The sequence below is a fragment of the Cannabis sativa genome, chromosome 3 (genome assembly GCF_029168945.1).
Source record: "Cannabis sativa cultivar Pink pepper isolate KNU-18-1 chromosome 3, ASM2916894v1, whole genome shotgun sequence".
Taxonomy (NCBI): Eukaryota; Viridiplantae; Streptophyta; class Magnoliopsida; order Rosales; family Cannabaceae; genus Cannabis; species Cannabis sativa.
Genome location: NC_083603.1, coordinates 32,615,155 through 32,631,255, shown reverse-complemented (window position 1 = coordinate 32,631,255; position 16,101 = coordinate 32,615,155). Strand labels below are relative to the sequence as shown.

Genomic DNA, 16,101 nt, shown 5'->3' with positions numbered 1-16,101 from the left:
TTGGTCCGGGTCTGGTTGTAATCCAAAAGATTGATTACGAACAAAGACTTTAAAAAAATATTGAAAGTGATTTTTTTTTTTAAAAAAAAATTTGATTTCTAATTATAAAATTGAGAAGTAAAAATAGTTTTATAGAACATGTCTTTTAAAAATATTTTCACTTTTCTACTTTTAAAAACAGAAAACTGATTAAAAAGTGTTACCAAACACCACCATAACTTTTTTTAAAAGTGATTTTAGCTTTTTAAGAAGCTCCCCAAACGGGACCTTTGTCTCACTCTCTCTCTCTCTCTCTTTTTTAAAAAAAAAAAATTGAAACTTGTTTCCTTCTTCAATGAAAATTCCCTAAGGAAAATATGAAAAATATTAGGACTGAAGTGCCAAAAGAAAAACAAATTAAGGACTCAAGTGCAATAATACTAAATGATCAGACACAAACCGCCCACTATATTTACATAGAGAAAGGCTTCCAAGTCCACCGCAAATCTCATTTGTTCCATTACAAGTTTACAGCGATACTTTTCTTTTTCTCTCTTCCGATTTACCTTCTCACTTCTCACACCGTCCGTACATCAATGGCTACCGAAGCGGAGAAGGCAAGCGACCATACTCCTTCCATTGAACCCCTTACCAAGACCGCCGACCCACTACCCCCACTACAAGATCCCAAACTCGATGATGTCCCCGAAAAGGAGCTTGACGATGGCTCCAAGCCTTATCCAGCTGACTCCTCCGCCACCGAGAACGCTACTGCGCCTCCCTTCTCCGATATCGAGAAGAAGATCCGGAGAGCCGAGCGTTTTGGGATAACTGTGCAACTATCTGAGGTAGAGAGGCGCAACTCTCGAGCTGAAAGGTACTCTTCTTTTATCGTTAGTTTTTTTTTTTTTTTCATTTAGGGTTTTTATGTTCTTCTTTATTCCTCTTTGGTTTTCTTCCAAGAAATTGACTTGAAAGATAATTACATTTAGTGCAGTGGGAGCTTGGGCTTAAGATGACATCCCTTAGAATTTTCAAGATTTTCATGAATTTGTTGTTTTCTACGGGAGTTAGGGTTTATAAGCTTTTGTTATCGTGACTGTATTTTTTTTTATTCATTGTGTTGGATGAGAAAGTAGTGAAAATGATAACGAAAATAAGTCTCATGCTTTACTCGTTTAAGATTTATTTCATGCTTAAACCTTTATTTTAGGATTTTTCGTGTACTTAATAGAATTCTTGGTGACCATGTGGGTTATGGTTTTCTAGGGTTGCTTACATGCTGAAATTAGCGAGAAAATATAGTTGATTTTTTGTACAAGGATTCGTAGAGATATTGCTGGGTGGTATAGCAGGTTTTGTTGGGCTATGAGCTTTAATGGGGAACGTTACTTCCTAGATATGGACAAGCTGGCAATGTCCTTGATTTATTGGCCTCTTCCACAGTTTTACTTCCCCTTTCCTTGAGAGAAAATTCAAACATTTGTTGATCTTTTTGCAGGTTTGGCACTGTCGCAGGCTCTGCTTCCCCAACCCCATCTGCTGCCGCTGGATCAGAGGTGTCGAAGAAATCGGAGGAGCTTAAAAGAAAAGCTAGAGCAGAGAGGTTCTTTTCAATCTTTTTCAAGACACCTGTAGTTGTTATATGTCGTACTATCTAATAACCTTCTTAACAATTTTTTTCTAGCTGTATAACTGTAATGCTTGTTTTATTTTCTATATTATTCAGGTTTGGCATTCCTAGTCCGACAGTAACTTCTGATGAGGAGAGCAAGAAGAAGGTAACTTCTGACCAGGAGGCCAAGAAAAAAGCTCGCCTTGCAAGGTTTGCACCTGCCTCCAAAACTGACCCTATAGAAGACGACAAAAGAAAAGCAAGGGCTCTCAGGTGAGGATATCTGCTAGCTATGTCTCCAAAGTACCATTTAGATAATTTTGTAATAGAGGATGTGTTTATTATATTTATTTGTGATTATTGATTTTAAAAAAGGTTCTATGTTTTTATGTTGTCAGGTTTTCAACCACCCCATCAAATTCTGTTCCTCAAGTGAATGGAAAGTCCAACATTGAGAAGGTCAGGTTTCTTTAATTTGTGGTGTTGATGCAAACTTATGTTGTGAAGTCAAAGCCAATACTGTGATGTTTTTTACTTTTGTTATATGCTTAGAGAGTGCTGATATTTTCTTATTTCCACTGCAGAGTGCAGCTATTGCTGGCGAGGCTGGGGGAGATTGAACATCAATATCTTCCTTAGATAGTAAGATGACTTGTTCATTGCAAGTTTTGGTAGTTAGTGACCCTAGTCTATGGGTTATCTAATCTTATTGTCACTACGTATGTAACTGGATTTTATCAGCTTTGTTTTAATTAAATTTTGTTTCTTTATGACAGGTCTAGGTCCTAACAGTCTGGATTCCCTCATTTTTTTCTCGTTTACTATGTGTCTTGTCTGCTTCCCGTTATATGGATACTCATGTGCAGCCTTTCCGTTGTTGGATACCTTCACCAAAGTAAATTTAACAGGATCTCGGCCGCAGTAGGAGTTTTCTCTCAGTTGAATATGCCTGTCACTTTTACCCAGTGAGGTCTTGAATTTAGTAACACCTACATAAAGTTAGCTTATCTTGCAATCTATTAAGAATATCAGAAATTCAGAAATTAACAGTAGGACAAGTTGTGTCAATTTTAGCTACTATTTTGGTTAGCTTACTCTTTATTTTTGGTTCACCTCATTCATATTATTCACGTGCATATCATCTTCGGCAACATCTCAGTGCTTCATAGTTCATTTAGATTCATATCCATGATGCTGTGTGGTGAATGATATTGCTAAGTTTGCTTTGGTTGCAGTTGATCAAAGAATATATATGTCCTGAGGTTTACTGGATTGCTTCAATTAGGTGTTTCATGTTGCTAGTTTAGTTACCCTTTATCAATTTGGTGGAGTAAAAAAAAAGCTCAGTTTTTACTTTAATTAGAAGCAATTTTCTTGCTTCCTTGCATCCTTGCATTGTTCATGCTATCTCCTCAAATTTTCTAACTGTTTAAGAATGAGTCAATCCATCTTATAAACCCTCTTACTCTCAATCTAGTAGGAAAAGGTTTTAAAAAACAAAGAGAAAAAAGGAAGACATGGAAAAGCAGGAAAAAATATCACATTGTTTCTGGTAAGACCAAAGAGTATACAAGGCTGTACCATTATGTTGACTGATATATGTCTGAAGGTTGTGCTAACAAGAACTGACTATTATTATTATGTTATTATTAATATTTTTATTTTTACTATTATAGTGTTGATGTGCATTTCATTTGTTTCATTTGCTTAGATGCCATTTCAAATTGTATTAGAAAAAAAATTGCTTTGCCATGATACAAGCATGTCAAAATTGGTTTGGCTGGCTAATGTGTTTGTCAGATGAAATAACCTGTTTGAACTTATTATTGGCATTTGTTTGAATCTTTTTGTGCTTTGGTAGTTGTTAGTTATGGAATTTCTGATAGTCTTAGTTGGTTAGTTGGGATAAGTGAACTCTTTGGAGGTGTTGGTTACTTTTCTCGGCTTACTGGGTGAATTATTCAAATCTTGAAAGACAGGAGAGTTGAATTCAATTATGGTATATCTAAGCTGAGTTGATTTTGTAGTTTTTTTTTTATTTGTATATGAAGATTTCTTCATTGCAGAATTTCACAAATATATACCGTTCTGTATCAGAATTCTTGTGTTATTCTTTTATATCATGTAATGGGTGAAAAGACCAGACTACTTTAATGTGAGGGAATGAAACATTAAACTTTATTCTACTGCCTTTTATTTGTCTTTGTTTTTCATGCCTCTGTGATGTGACTAATTCATCCAGTGGTCCTGAATTTTTCACACTGCCATAGGTAATAACTTTTTTTTTTTTTTTTGGTAACTTATGATTCGAATTTGGGTGAAAGAAAGCTCAAAGCATTATATGTACATGCTAATGTTAAAAAACAATAAAAATATAAATAAACTTTATTTTAATAATGTAATCTTTTTTTCTATATGTTTCTTATTTTTATTTCAATATAATTTTATATATTTCCTTCTATTATTTTTTTTAGGCTAATTATAATTTTTTCTTTTCAAATTTTAATATGTATTAAATTATGTCTTTTGAATTTTTTTTGCTATTAAAAATTTCTTACTATTGAGATTGTTTTGTCTAATTTCATTCAATATACTGTTTTAGTGATTATTTATATACTAAATTATGCTCTCCAAACTTTGATATATACCAAATCATGTTTCTCAAATTTTAATATGTATTAAATCATGCCTATGAACTTTTATCCATACTAGAATTTTTTTATTAAAATTAGACAATTAAATCTAACAATTTCAATAATTTGGGAGAATTTTTAACGGCAGAAAAAATTTAAGGGGTATGATTTGATACATGTTCAGAGAAAAAATTCTAATTAGTCTTTCTTTAAATACTATTAAAAATTAATATAAATTAAAAATATATATTTTATATGAAATAAAAATAATAAAATTGCTAGTATAGTTTCTTAGGTACAATTATAACTAAAAATAAAAGAGAGTTGATAAAAGGCTATTGGTGCCACTCTCTTTGTTGTCATACCGCCTAGGGTATGGAAGATGTTGGCACTTTGTCCAATAATATTAAATTTTATTTTAATGGCTAGATTTAAAGATAAACTACGGTAGCAAATTTGATACTCTTTGGCTAAACTTTTCATTTTTACCTCTTTCTAAAATTCAACATTTATAGTAACTTCATTTTTAGTGGATTTTCGTTCTTTATGGATCTGAATTTTAGGAAAATTTTACTACCTCACATTGTTATGTAGATTCAACAAATGTATTATTTGAGCTTAAATTAATCTAGTTTTTGTATTTGTGCTCTAAAACATAAGGTGCAAATTAATTATAATAGTTTGTTATTCAAATTTTTATTGACGTGGCATCCACTTAGGTGACACGTGACAAAATTTATCACCTGGGTAGAAGATTCTTCTCCTGATAAACTGTGTAGGAAGATTTAATACTTGAAGTCATAGAAAGAAGTTGGAATATTCGAGCAGAGCATGCAAGGACACCCGACCAGCTTCCATCAAGAAGGAAACTTGCATATCTAAACTAGGGAATGCGAGTTAGACAATTTTAGAGATTTATCCTCAAGTTTGTAAGGCACGACACTATCCCTAAATCCATGAGATAAATTCCTAGTATTGAAGTAGAAAGGAAACCTACCTAGTTTCCTATTCTAATTATTGTAATTATAGAAAGTAATTAGATTTCTCATTTTGTTCTTTATTGATTTTGAGAAACCAATTTAATGCAATCAATTCCTATAAATAGTGCACTCATCTCACTGTTCAGGGATACGAAATTCATTCTGAGAAAACACACAAGAAAAATCTAGATTCAATAGTGAAATACTCAGAGATCATGGTAAGAACTTTAGAGAGAGATCAAGGCTTTCTTGTTCATCTACTCACAAGTTAATACAACTAAATGGGAGTAGGCTATTACCATCATCAAGGGATCAAACCTCTATAATTTTGGTATTTTCTTTACTCTATATTATTCATATTTGTTATATCAATTATGCTTTAATCACTTTAATTTGACTCACTGTCGTTGGCTAAAAGTGAGGTCAATATTTTAGTGCTTTCATTGAGAGCAAAGAAATACAAGTCTTTGTTTTAAGTCTTTTTCAGGACACAAGATGGTTGTAGAAACACGGAGGGGAAATCAAAATGACACTACGAATCCAATGGTTACAGATTTAAACGTACAGACACATGCCGATCCCAGAGATCAAGTTAGGACGGACTCCAATCCGACTAATCCTTAGGCACCCACAGGTCCACAAATAGTAGGGCAAGGAGTGACTACCCCTCTGGCTAGTTTCACTTCGGGCGTGCAAGAAACTGAAACCACTAGTACTTGGACCGAGCAGACTGCTCCTAGTACTAGAATCCCGTCTGCTAAAAATACTCAAAAGTCAATTGGTGATGACACCAAACTCCAGAATTCTCAAGCTACATTAGAGCAAATACAAGGCCATAATAACACTCTTCATTACAATTAACAAGATACTCAAGCAGCTATAAGTCTTGCTTTTGCTGAACAAAGATGCCATTTTGAAGAGTGGAGGGATTGAGAGTTTCAATCACTTGTTACATGATAGAACTTTCAAAGACCAAACATGAAATGAAAACTTCTTCTTTTATTCAGATACTTCCTAAACTGAGGCATACATGGAAATTGAATACTAATATAAAAAGTAAAGAAAACAAAAAGGAACCTGACCACTCACAGTTTACTGATAGTATCTGTGAGGTGGTCAGCATTCCATGATCTTGGAGTTCTTGTTCCATTTAGTCTTTTTAAATGGTAGGTTCCATCACTAATTTTGTCTATAACTTCATATGCACCTTCCCAGTTTGGTCTTAAGACCTCCACTCTGGGCTCATAAGAGGCTGGAAATGCCCTTCTCAAAATAAGGTCGCCAATTTCAAATCTTTTACTTTTGACTTTAGAGTTAAAATTCCTAGCAATTTTGTTTTTGTACATCTGGAGTTAGACATGTGATTACTCTCGAATTTGTAAATCAACAATCATAGCCTCGTGCTAAGCTTCATTGTTGGAAGCTTTGAACTCAAAACAAAATCCACTTTTGAGTTGGAGGTTTTGTGGAGAGATTAAAATTATTCCGACCCCGGAACCGTTTTATGTTTGATGCTCCGTCTACATATATCTTCCAGACTTCTCTCTTTGGGACTGACGTTTCAGGATCGTCATTTATCCATGTGCACTCCACAATGAAGTCATCTAAGGCTTGACCTTTCATTAAAATTCTCGGCTGATGTTGTATATCAAATTGGCTCAATTTCATTGCCCACTTCAAGAGTCTTCCTGACAACTCTGATTTCTGTACCACTTGACGGAGAGGGTGGTTGGTAAGTACCCTAATGGCGTGAGCCTAAAAGTATGATCTTATCTTATGAGAAGCAATTAGTAAGCAAAAAGAAAGCTTCTGGATCATAGGATATTTGGACTCCGAGCCCAATAGTCTTTTGCTTACGTAATATACTAAAAGTTGTACCTTTCCTTCTTCTCGTACTAAGGTGACACTTATAGATGATCTGACACTGCCAGGTACAGGAAAAATGATTCTCCATTAATTGGTTTAGACAGTACTGGGTCCTGTTGGGAATATTTTACCAGGATCTAGATTTACTAACAGGTATGTTGAATTAACATCCTAAATATGAATATCTCTAAAACAATAAAAATAAACACATAAGAGTTTAGAAAACCTTACATTGGTTGCAGCGGAATATAATGACTCCTTCTGCTCAGATCTCTAACCCTTGTTCCTTTCTGTCGCAGAGTATTATCAAGATCTGAGCATGAATCTCTTTCTCTCCTTCGAGTTTGGTTACCAACGTCTCCTCACTATGATTGAGTACTTGACTTGCTATGTGTGGGCATGGCACTCTATCACTATAGGCTCGAATTGAATGAAGAACAATGAAGGAGCTGAAATCACTATGGAAGGAACTCTCTCATCTACTAGTTGTTTGACAGAGTTAGAAACTAGATTTTATTTGGTTGAAGGAATCAAGTGGATGAGTGAGAGCATCATGTTCCTTTTATAGTGTTTCAACTAGGGCTTAGGGCTGAATTATATGGATTAAAAAAGAGTAAAATATTGGGCAAAAATAACAAGAGTGGTCGGCCATAAATAGGACCATTCTCTAGTTACAATTTTGCCACTTTATTTCAACCAGTTATTCTTCTTTCAATAATATAATATTTTCCAATTCAATCATATAAATGCTAAAATTATTTATTTAATAATTATAATTAATTACTAAATAAAATTTTCATTTATATTATTTATCAATTAGACCATACAAAGTCTCTTAATTAATAAATAGACCCCAAAATCTCTTTTCTTCATAATTAAGTCCTTGCTTAGTGAAAAATTATAAATAAGACATAGTCTAATTTTAGAATTATAATTGATTAATTAAAACCAAATATCTGAGTCTGCAAGCAGTATTATCTCAACTGATGAGGGGACTATGGCCTTATATAACTTAGCTTTCAATAAGTAGATCTAGAATTCACCAAGTAAATTCTCTAACTTTTTAATTCCGCCTTGTGCCACTATAGATTTGGAATTGAATAGCACTCTCAATTATATTGAATGCTCTATATGTACCACGATATAGATACATTATGATTATCCATTATTACACTCCTAATAGTCAAAGATCCTCTATAGATGATCTACATCAAAAAGAGACAAATTTACCGTTCTATCCTTTAATGTATTTTATCGTTAAGACACTTAGCTACCTATAAATGATACTTCAGTAAACTAATATAATTACTGAAATGAAGCCTCAATCATTTATTTCTATTCAGCCAAGCTTGAAGGAAATCATCGTTTCACTTCTAAATACTTATAGAAGTTATAGATTCCATATCTATGATCAGCTCTCCCACTCAATTGAACTACTATGTTCCTAAGATGTAAATATCTGCCAGAACTATTAGTTAGCTTCCACGAACAACTTGAAGAACATAAATTATACAACTAAGCTAAACCTAAGCATATCAGGATTAAGATCCATAGACCTAAGATCAACCATTGATATTGACTTAAAAAGATATAATGGTAAGTTTATGATATCTTATCCAAGATCAATATCGGTCCCTTCCAATGTATATCCCTTCCAATGATATCTGAGAGGGTGGCAGGAAAAACTCCGCAACATACATCTCCTCGTACTCCTTGCAGGTCCATTTGCATCTCGAAATACTTGAGGTGGGATAAGGGATCTTCCTTCCTGGTATACATCTTCCAGGTTGGCATCTTAAACTTGTGGGGCAATTCTAGGATATTAATCTCGGGGGAGAAAGGGGTTCCACGTGCCCGATCCAACTCAAGATCGTTGTTCCTCTGATCGGCCAGGCCTTGGAACATATTTTTTAGGTCGTTTAACTATGCCTGCAAAACTGGACTAACTTGTTCGGCCTCTTGGCCGACTGAGTCACGTCAGCATCTCTTTGAGCAGGATTCTGAGCGCGAGTTCTGGGCTATACGTTTGGCGCGTCATGTTAGTCGTCCAATCCTCTCCTCCTGTTCAGATCGTTTCTGAGATCATGAGTTGTCCCCAATCTATCAAATATAGATACGCTTGGCTACCTCAGGGATTGGTTGCTTTGGCCAATTTGCTGGCCGGCACCATTAACTTGGTTGGAATTATTGGGTATGACTTCTCCTGATGAATTTCTAGACAAGGTCTGCCCGCCTACCACTTGGCCCACAGGTGAAACTTGTGACCGGGGATTGGGCGGCTGGCCATTTATAGTCTGAGAGGTGTTCATCGCTGGATCTTCGTCTGTCTTGCCCAGGGGGATGCCAGTTACAGGCTGTTGTCCGGTATCCTAATAGGCTTTTCGTGTCAACACAGTGGCATGTCGAGTTCGGTCATCAATGACTGCTTGCTGAGCCCTTAACGTTTCCATCTCCTTATCTCTCCATTCAGCGAACATGCGCCTCTGCTCTTCAAATGCGAAATTTACTGCAGCACGGAGTTCCTCTTGATCATGATGTAGGGTGTTGGTATGACCCTGCATGACTCCAAGAGCAGCACGGAGGTTCTGGATTTCAGTGTCATCTCCAATAGTTGTTTGAACATTGGTAGCGGGCGGAACGGCTGTGTTATGAATACCCTCGTTGGCTGCTGAACTGGTATTCCTAGTCTCTTGCACACCAGGCGTGATTTCACCCAGGAGTCGTCACACCGTGACCTACAGTTGATGGCTGTCCAGGATTCGTGGCTGGTGGAACCCTTGTGTTCCCTGAATTCTGCAGTGCAGGATCCACTGTCTGTGGATTCACTGGATCAACCACGCCTTTGCGAGTCTGTACCACCATTGTATTTGCGATTAGGTTTGAGATAAAGAGCGATCCTTGATTCTGCTCTCAATGAAAGCACCAAAATATTGACCTCGCTTTTAGCCAACGACAATGAGTCTAATTTGTAAGCGACAAGTAGTTTAATATGAGTGTAATATAATAAAGCAAATAAAGACACAAGAATTTTATAGAGGTTCAACCCTGAGCAGTTCGGTAATAGCCTAATCCTCGTAGCTTGTATTGACTTAAGAACAAGGAAAATGGTTCCGTTCCTTAGAGCTCTTACAATGATATCTCTGAATATGAATTCTTAGACAAGTTTATCGACCTTTTGCCCAGTGAGTATGAATCACTATTTATAGATCTATAAGCTTGGGAGGGAAGTATTTTCCTTCTGATTACAATTGATATAAGTGGAAAGATTGTATAGTAAATACAGAATACACTAATCAAGGGATTTGGACAGCTTGCCATATCTCTGTGATTTGATCCCAAAGTTATAGGGATTTCTTTGCTGACTCACGATGTGAAAGCTGAACTTGTTAAGTGTTGGCGTGCTCCGCGGATTGCTCGCTGCTCGGTTGAGAGGGCTTCGTCCGAGCGAATGTATGTGGTGCCCTGTTCGGCATATTTCTTGCGAGCAAATGCACGGGGTTGATTTCACGTGTCACCATCGTGTGATGCCACGTCAGAGTACAAAAATTGGGATAACAAATATGAATAATACATTTAAGCCCAAACCTAACCATCTTAGGATTAAGATCTATTGACCTAAGATCAACTAAGTGATATTGACTTAGAAAGATATAAAGGTAAGTTTATGATATCTTATCCAATGTCAATATCGATCCAGCCCGATGTATACTACATACATATGATACTAGCTTACTTTGCCAACACCTTGGAAAGGACATACCACATATCAATGTGTAAATAAACTTTATCGCCAATTATCACGCCAGTGAAAATCCAGTGAACTGACAAATCATGGGACTTAGAACTTTAAAACATATAATCATGATTATTTTTCACTGTGTAGACAACACTATAATCATGAATAAATATATGTTCAAATTTAATACAATTTATACACTAAACATATAATTATGAAAGCAATCATGTAAACCAAATTGATTTTTGATCTCTTATTAATTAATAAATCTGATTATATTAAAATAGATTTTATTTAGAGCATAAAATCCCAACATGAACATACATAAATTCAAATTAATAAAAATTAAAGACAACATAAAAAAATGATAAACAACTATAAGAAAAAGTGACCAAAACTATAGATAGAAACAAAAATAATAAACAAACTACTATCAAAAATAATAAACAAACTACTATCAAAAATAATAAACAAACTACTATCAAAAGCAAAACCATCAACACAGTTTAGAAACAAGCCTAATAGCGACAATAAAACATATAAAAGCATAAATCACAGAAAAATCATAAAAAATATAACAAAAAATTAGAAATAATAACCCAATAAAAACTAATTTCAAGGAACAAAATGATTACAGTTAATGAAAACTAACAAAAGAACAAAACATAAAAATCAAATAACTACACAAATCTAAACCCTAAACTGAAATTAAAAGAATATAGATAACCCACAAAATAAATACACAAAATTTTAATGTTGCGGAAAAATGAAAAAAAAAACTATAAACAAACCTCCGAACCATGATCACTTTCAACCTTCCTTTTCCTATTCTCAGAGGGAGAAATATGTTGAGGAATAGAAACTTTAGATTTTTTCTTCCCAGGTCCACGATCGCGTTCACAATGGGCAGAGCAAAGTTTGAGTCATTGTCTTCTACAACTCGGCGTTTGTCTTTGGATTTATTTGTTACAGATTTAACACCCATTTTGGATGCTTTTTTGGGCAATGGAGAAGGGGAGGAAGAAGAACAAGTAATCGACATTATTATATTACTTCAGACAAAAATAAAAAAATAGGGAAAAGGAATTTGGGCAGTTGGGTTAAGGGAGTTGGAGAAAATAATAGGAGAAGAAGCTTTGGATCGTGGGTATATGACTTTTGAACATGGATTGGGATAGGTTTTTAGGGATAAAAAATTTTGAAACATAAAAATAAAAATAAATATCAAAAGAATTCTGTAATGAAAATGAAAATGAGAAGAAAAAAAAAGTGAGGGAAAGTTACTATGTGTCAATCACAGTCAATTATGCATGCATGTGTGGAAGGTGTGTGTAAGTGATATTTTAGTAAATAAAAGTACATTAAATGTAAAATTACTGCCCATGTCAAGTGGAGGTATTTAGGTAATAAAAAAGCCAATTATATTTTTCATGTAAAAGTTTCTTTATTATACTTTTAATAAAAATATTAAATTTTGTATCAAAATTATACAATTATATATTAGAACACAACGTTAGAAATTGATGTAAATACATTATCACAATTTTTTTTTCAGCGCCAAATATAACACAATTTTTAGGGGATGATCTTATGTTTTCAAATCATTAGCAAGATAATTCCACGGCTTCAACATCGTAGGAGGTCGATTAATGGGATTTGAGCGGAAGGCGAAGAAGTATAATGGAATAGAATTCAAAATGTACACATTATTCTATAAATGAAAACAATCTTCAAACCTTAACAAGACATTTCACATTTGAGGTTTCACATTAATAAAAGATTTTATCTATCGCCAAATAAATGACACATTTCTTAGTTTAACAATGTGTAGAAGTAAAAGTTTTTATCTACAAAGACACTGGGGGAAGGGAAGGAGGGTGCAACTAATCTAAAGCCCCAAGGCCAAGGCCAGGCTTTTTCCAACCAAGAGTAGAGATGAGGAATCATGGGAAAATATGGGGAGCTTTCCAATTGAACCATAAGTTCAATTCATTAGTAGCTTGATTTCAAGTGATGCAATCCCCTATGAGAAGCTTGACATTTCCAAACATATTCATTCTAGTATTCTAATAATTTTCATGTAGTGGGAGTAACAGGGTTTCCTCCCCTTATCGAAACTGGGGAGTTGTGTAGGAAGTTCTCGTTTATCGAATGTGGATCTATAAACACAACTACAACTGTAATATCATCATGAAAATGGCGTCTCACTCCCCGGTCAATTTTTTTCAGGTCCGAGTATCTCAGCTCTCTCTTCTTAGCCGCTTCTTCAAGCGCAGATTTAACAAGCCTCCTGGCAATTCCCTACAGAAGGAAGGAAATAGAATGAGTTATTCTTGTGGAAGGCAAGCAATGATAAGCCACTAAGACTTATTATTGGAGACTGTATATACATACTAGTACCAAATCTTACATTACGTGGGTGGTTGTGGACGATGTCGACTGCCTCCTGGTTGCTAAGATGCTCCCATAGGCCATCCGAAGCAAAGATGAGAAATTTATCTTGGCGGGTGAGTTTTTGAACTGTTATTGATGGTTCTGCACTAAGGATTGGCTTGAAGAAAGGTTCCGGAAGTCTGAATTTTGGTAGTAGAGGCTCCCTGTTGAATTCTGTTCTCTTTAGATAAGCATCACCAATAGATCTTGAAACCTGCAAAGAGCAAACGATTAGTCATTATTAACTGGCAGTGTCATGAGTTTATGAACATCTTGGATTCATAATGTTGCAGCCATGATGCTCATCCCTATGCTCTCCGAATTTTTGGTTTAGAGAAAGAAAAATGAATGGAGTTTCAAGTTTAACAATTTTGGGATGAAATCCTAGTCACTTGAACAAACTCTGGACATGTTAAGATGAAATCCTAAGACTGTTTTGGTTCATGTTTCAAGTTTTGCACTTTCTTTGAAAAATGGCTTATGCAACATTGGAACTGTGAATGTAAAAACAAAAAAGTCTTGAACATTACCTGTATAAGGCCCTTAACACGCCAAACTTTATGTTTTAACACCACAATCTGTGGATCATAAGGGTGCATTGCTTGAAGTTCCTCTCTCACTGATGGAATACTTGCATTGTGCTCTGATGATAACTGAACAGCTCTAACTTCGTGAGTTGCCCTTTCTTCTTTCCCTAAAACTGCCCGGGAATCTCCAACGTTTGCAATGTACATCGTTGCATTGCATATTATTCCCACCAAGCAACATGTTCCAGCAGAAGCAATTTGCGGTCTGCTATGCCACTGTCTCTCAACAAGAGAGAGAAAACTCTCTTCTGTGGCCAAGAAAGCCTTCTTGATAACATGTTCCGTTACGCCTTGATGCTCAGCTACAACTCCTGCCCAAAACAAAAATCAAATAAACACTCAGTAACTTCACTACACTGCACTGAACAAGAAGACAGAAAAACAGCATTTAACATAATTTCCTGATCCTTCCCCAATTAAAAATCTTTGTACTAAAAGGCAAAGTTTAAGCCTTGAAGGTTATGGATACTAAATATAGAAAGCTCTAGATTAACTATGATCAATTAAAGTGAATGTGATCATAGTGAACAACATCTTCTGAAACTAGACTCCTGCCTAACCCTACAATATTAGGCTCACGAAAGACTTGAATTTTAGAGCTTCTGGGAGCAAACGCTGCAAACCACAAAATATCAAACAACTATATTGGCTCAGGTGCAGTATAAAAAGATGTTTGCAAGTTCATAACCATTTAGGCAAGATACACATCAAAACATTCAATAGAGAGACATACACATCAAAACACTCAATAGAGAGACATACTTTTAAGGTTGGAGAAGAGGTTCTCATTCACAAATCTTGAAGCCTCAGGACCTCCATGACCATCATATACTCCAACAAAGGTCCCATGAGGACCAGAGTTTGTGGAACTCAGTGACCCAGATTCAAGTTGGCTTTGATCTTCCAAAGTCGAATTGGCTTGGATCACGGCCATTGAAAAAACTCCGTAAGCATGGTGACCCAGATCCTTATACCACATCAGACCATCAACACGACCAGAACCATCACCTCCTCCTCCTCTACGACGAGGTCCATCACCCTCAACAGACGGTTTCCAACAGGGTTTAATCATTTTCAAGCAAGAACTTCAGAACAAATAAGAGAAGTAGTAAGTGCAACACTCATTATCCAAAATGACCCAGAAGCAGCAGCAGCAATCAATGGAATAAAAATCAGGCCTTGTTTTAAATTGTGCTGAAAAACAAACCCATTTGGTAAAAATATATACCCATCAAGCCAAGACACCATCAATAAAACCAAAGTAGAGATAGATAGAGAGTAGAGACCAAATGGGTATGGGCTAAATCAACTCAAAAATGTCTTCTTGGGACCAAAAAGCAATAGCTTTAAGTGAGTTCAGAGAATATGAAAGCGTGCTGGTTCTGTGTACCTTGAATCTGGGTTGCAAATGTTTGGCCCTTCCATGTGTGCCAATCTTTCAGAAAACAAACTTAGCTGTAAAAGCACATACACATTTCTTGAATGCCAGAGTTGGTCCAAGATCAGAGTGATCAAAGGGGAGCAAAGGATAAGAGAAGGGCTTGGAGTTTTTCGGCAGAAGATCTTCAGATTGTTGTCAGATGAGATCTAAGATGGGAAAAAAAATTAAAAATAACAAAAATATGAGAGTTTTAAACTACAACTTCTGACATTGTTGTTCACTCTCTTTCTCTCTCTCTTCTCTAGCTTTCTTTCTTTATTGTTTTATGTTTTTGTGGCCAAGTGGGGTTTTGAGAGAGGCTTTTCTGAAATTCATGGATGAGGTTTTGAGTTCTCTGACCTTTCTTACTACTACTAATAATCCATCCACCATTCTAGGCAAATTTCCCCATCTCTCTCCTACTTAATTTTTGTCTGGTTTACTTAGTGGCAGCTCCTCTTTCTCTCTCTCTCTTAACTCACTCTCCCCTAAATATTTATTTATGTAACATGGGAAAGGAAGAACTGTTTCTGTTTGTGCACAAAACCGTGTCTTAAACCACTTTTTGTTTCATCGGTGTTGGCTTGGGACAGCCCTTATGAAGATTTGATTTTTGGCATCCAACATTAACCACCTTAACAACACCTAATCTTTTTTTTTTTTTTTTTTTTGAAATCGTACTCATGTTTAAGTTAAAACAACTTAAATTACATCTAGTTATACGAGTTATGAGTTATGACCCAAAAATAATAAGAAAACACTATTAAATTATTGAACCATGATGTGTTTTACAATGTCTATCACAAAAGTCATAATAATAAATAATGCAAACTAATATTTAACTATGCTTTG

The 16,101-nt window shown here is 35.3% G+C and overlaps 2 protein-coding genes across 3 annotated transcripts; one reads left to right on the top strand and one right to left on the bottom strand.

Annotated features, from left to right (window-relative positions):
• Window positions 1-375: 375 nt before the first annotated feature.
• On the top strand, window positions 376-3,780 carry LOC115709344 (protein MODIFIER OF SNC1 11). Its single transcript, XM_030637430.2, has 6 exons — window positions 376-856; window positions 1,481-1,585; window positions 1,709-1,867; window positions 1,993-2,053; window positions 2,179-2,236; window positions 2,371-3,780. Exons 1-5 carry the CDS (start codon window positions 576-578, stop codon window positions 2,212-2,214), a joined length of 642 nt encoding a protein of 213 aa, XP_030493290.2. The 5' UTR covers window positions 376-575; the 3' UTR covers window positions 2,215-2,236; window positions 2,371-3,780.
• Window positions 3,781-12,521: 8,741 nt separating this feature from the next.
• On the bottom strand, window positions 12,522-16,054 carry LOC115709373 (probable protein phosphatase 2C 38). Of its 2 annotated transcripts, none has more exons than XM_030637460.2 (5): window positions 15,220-16,054; window positions 14,592-14,914; window positions 13,773-14,140; window positions 13,220-13,456; window positions 12,522-13,110 (listed from the first exon to the last, which is right to left on the bottom strand). In XM_030637460.2, the coding sequence occupies exons 1-5, from the start codon at window positions 15,252-15,254 to the stop codon at window positions 12,886-12,888; spliced, it is 1,188 nt and encodes a 395-aa protein (XP_030493320.1). In that variant the 5' UTR covers window positions 15,255-16,054; the 3' UTR covers window positions 12,522-12,885. The 2 variants fall into 2 exon arrangements, with proteins under 2 accessions (XP_030493320.1, XP_030493321.1); XM_030637461.2 differs by having other exon boundaries at window positions 14,592-15,023; window positions 15,220-15,359.
• Between the last annotated feature and the right edge of the window lie 47 nt (window positions 16,055-16,101).

Bases quoted from the DNA above. Each gene is read 5' to 3' on its own strand.
- LOC115709344 (XM_030637430.2), top strand. From the start codon at position 576: ATGGCTACCGAAGCGGAGAAGGCAAGCGACCATACTCCTTCCATTGAA. The intron at 857-1,480 runs GTACTCTTCTTT...ATCTTTTTGCAG, and splicing joins CGCAACTCTCGAGCTGAAAG to GTTTGGCACTGTCGCAGGCT. The intron at 1,868-1,992 runs GTGAGGATATCT...TTATGTTGTCAG, and splicing joins AGAAAAGCAAGGGCTCTCAG to GTTTTCAACCACCCCATCAA.
- LOC115709373 (XM_030637460.2), bottom strand. From the start codon at position 15,254: ATGGAAGGGCCAAACATTTGCAACCCAGATTCAAG. The intron at 14,915-15,219 runs GTACACAGAACC...TTTGTTCTGAAG, and splicing joins ATTTGCAACCCAGATTCAAG to TTCTTGCTTGAAAATGATTA. The intron at 13,457-13,772 runs GTAATGTTCAAG...TGCTCTTTGCAG, and splicing joins GTGTTAAGGGCCTTATACAG to GTTTCAAGATCTATTGGTGA.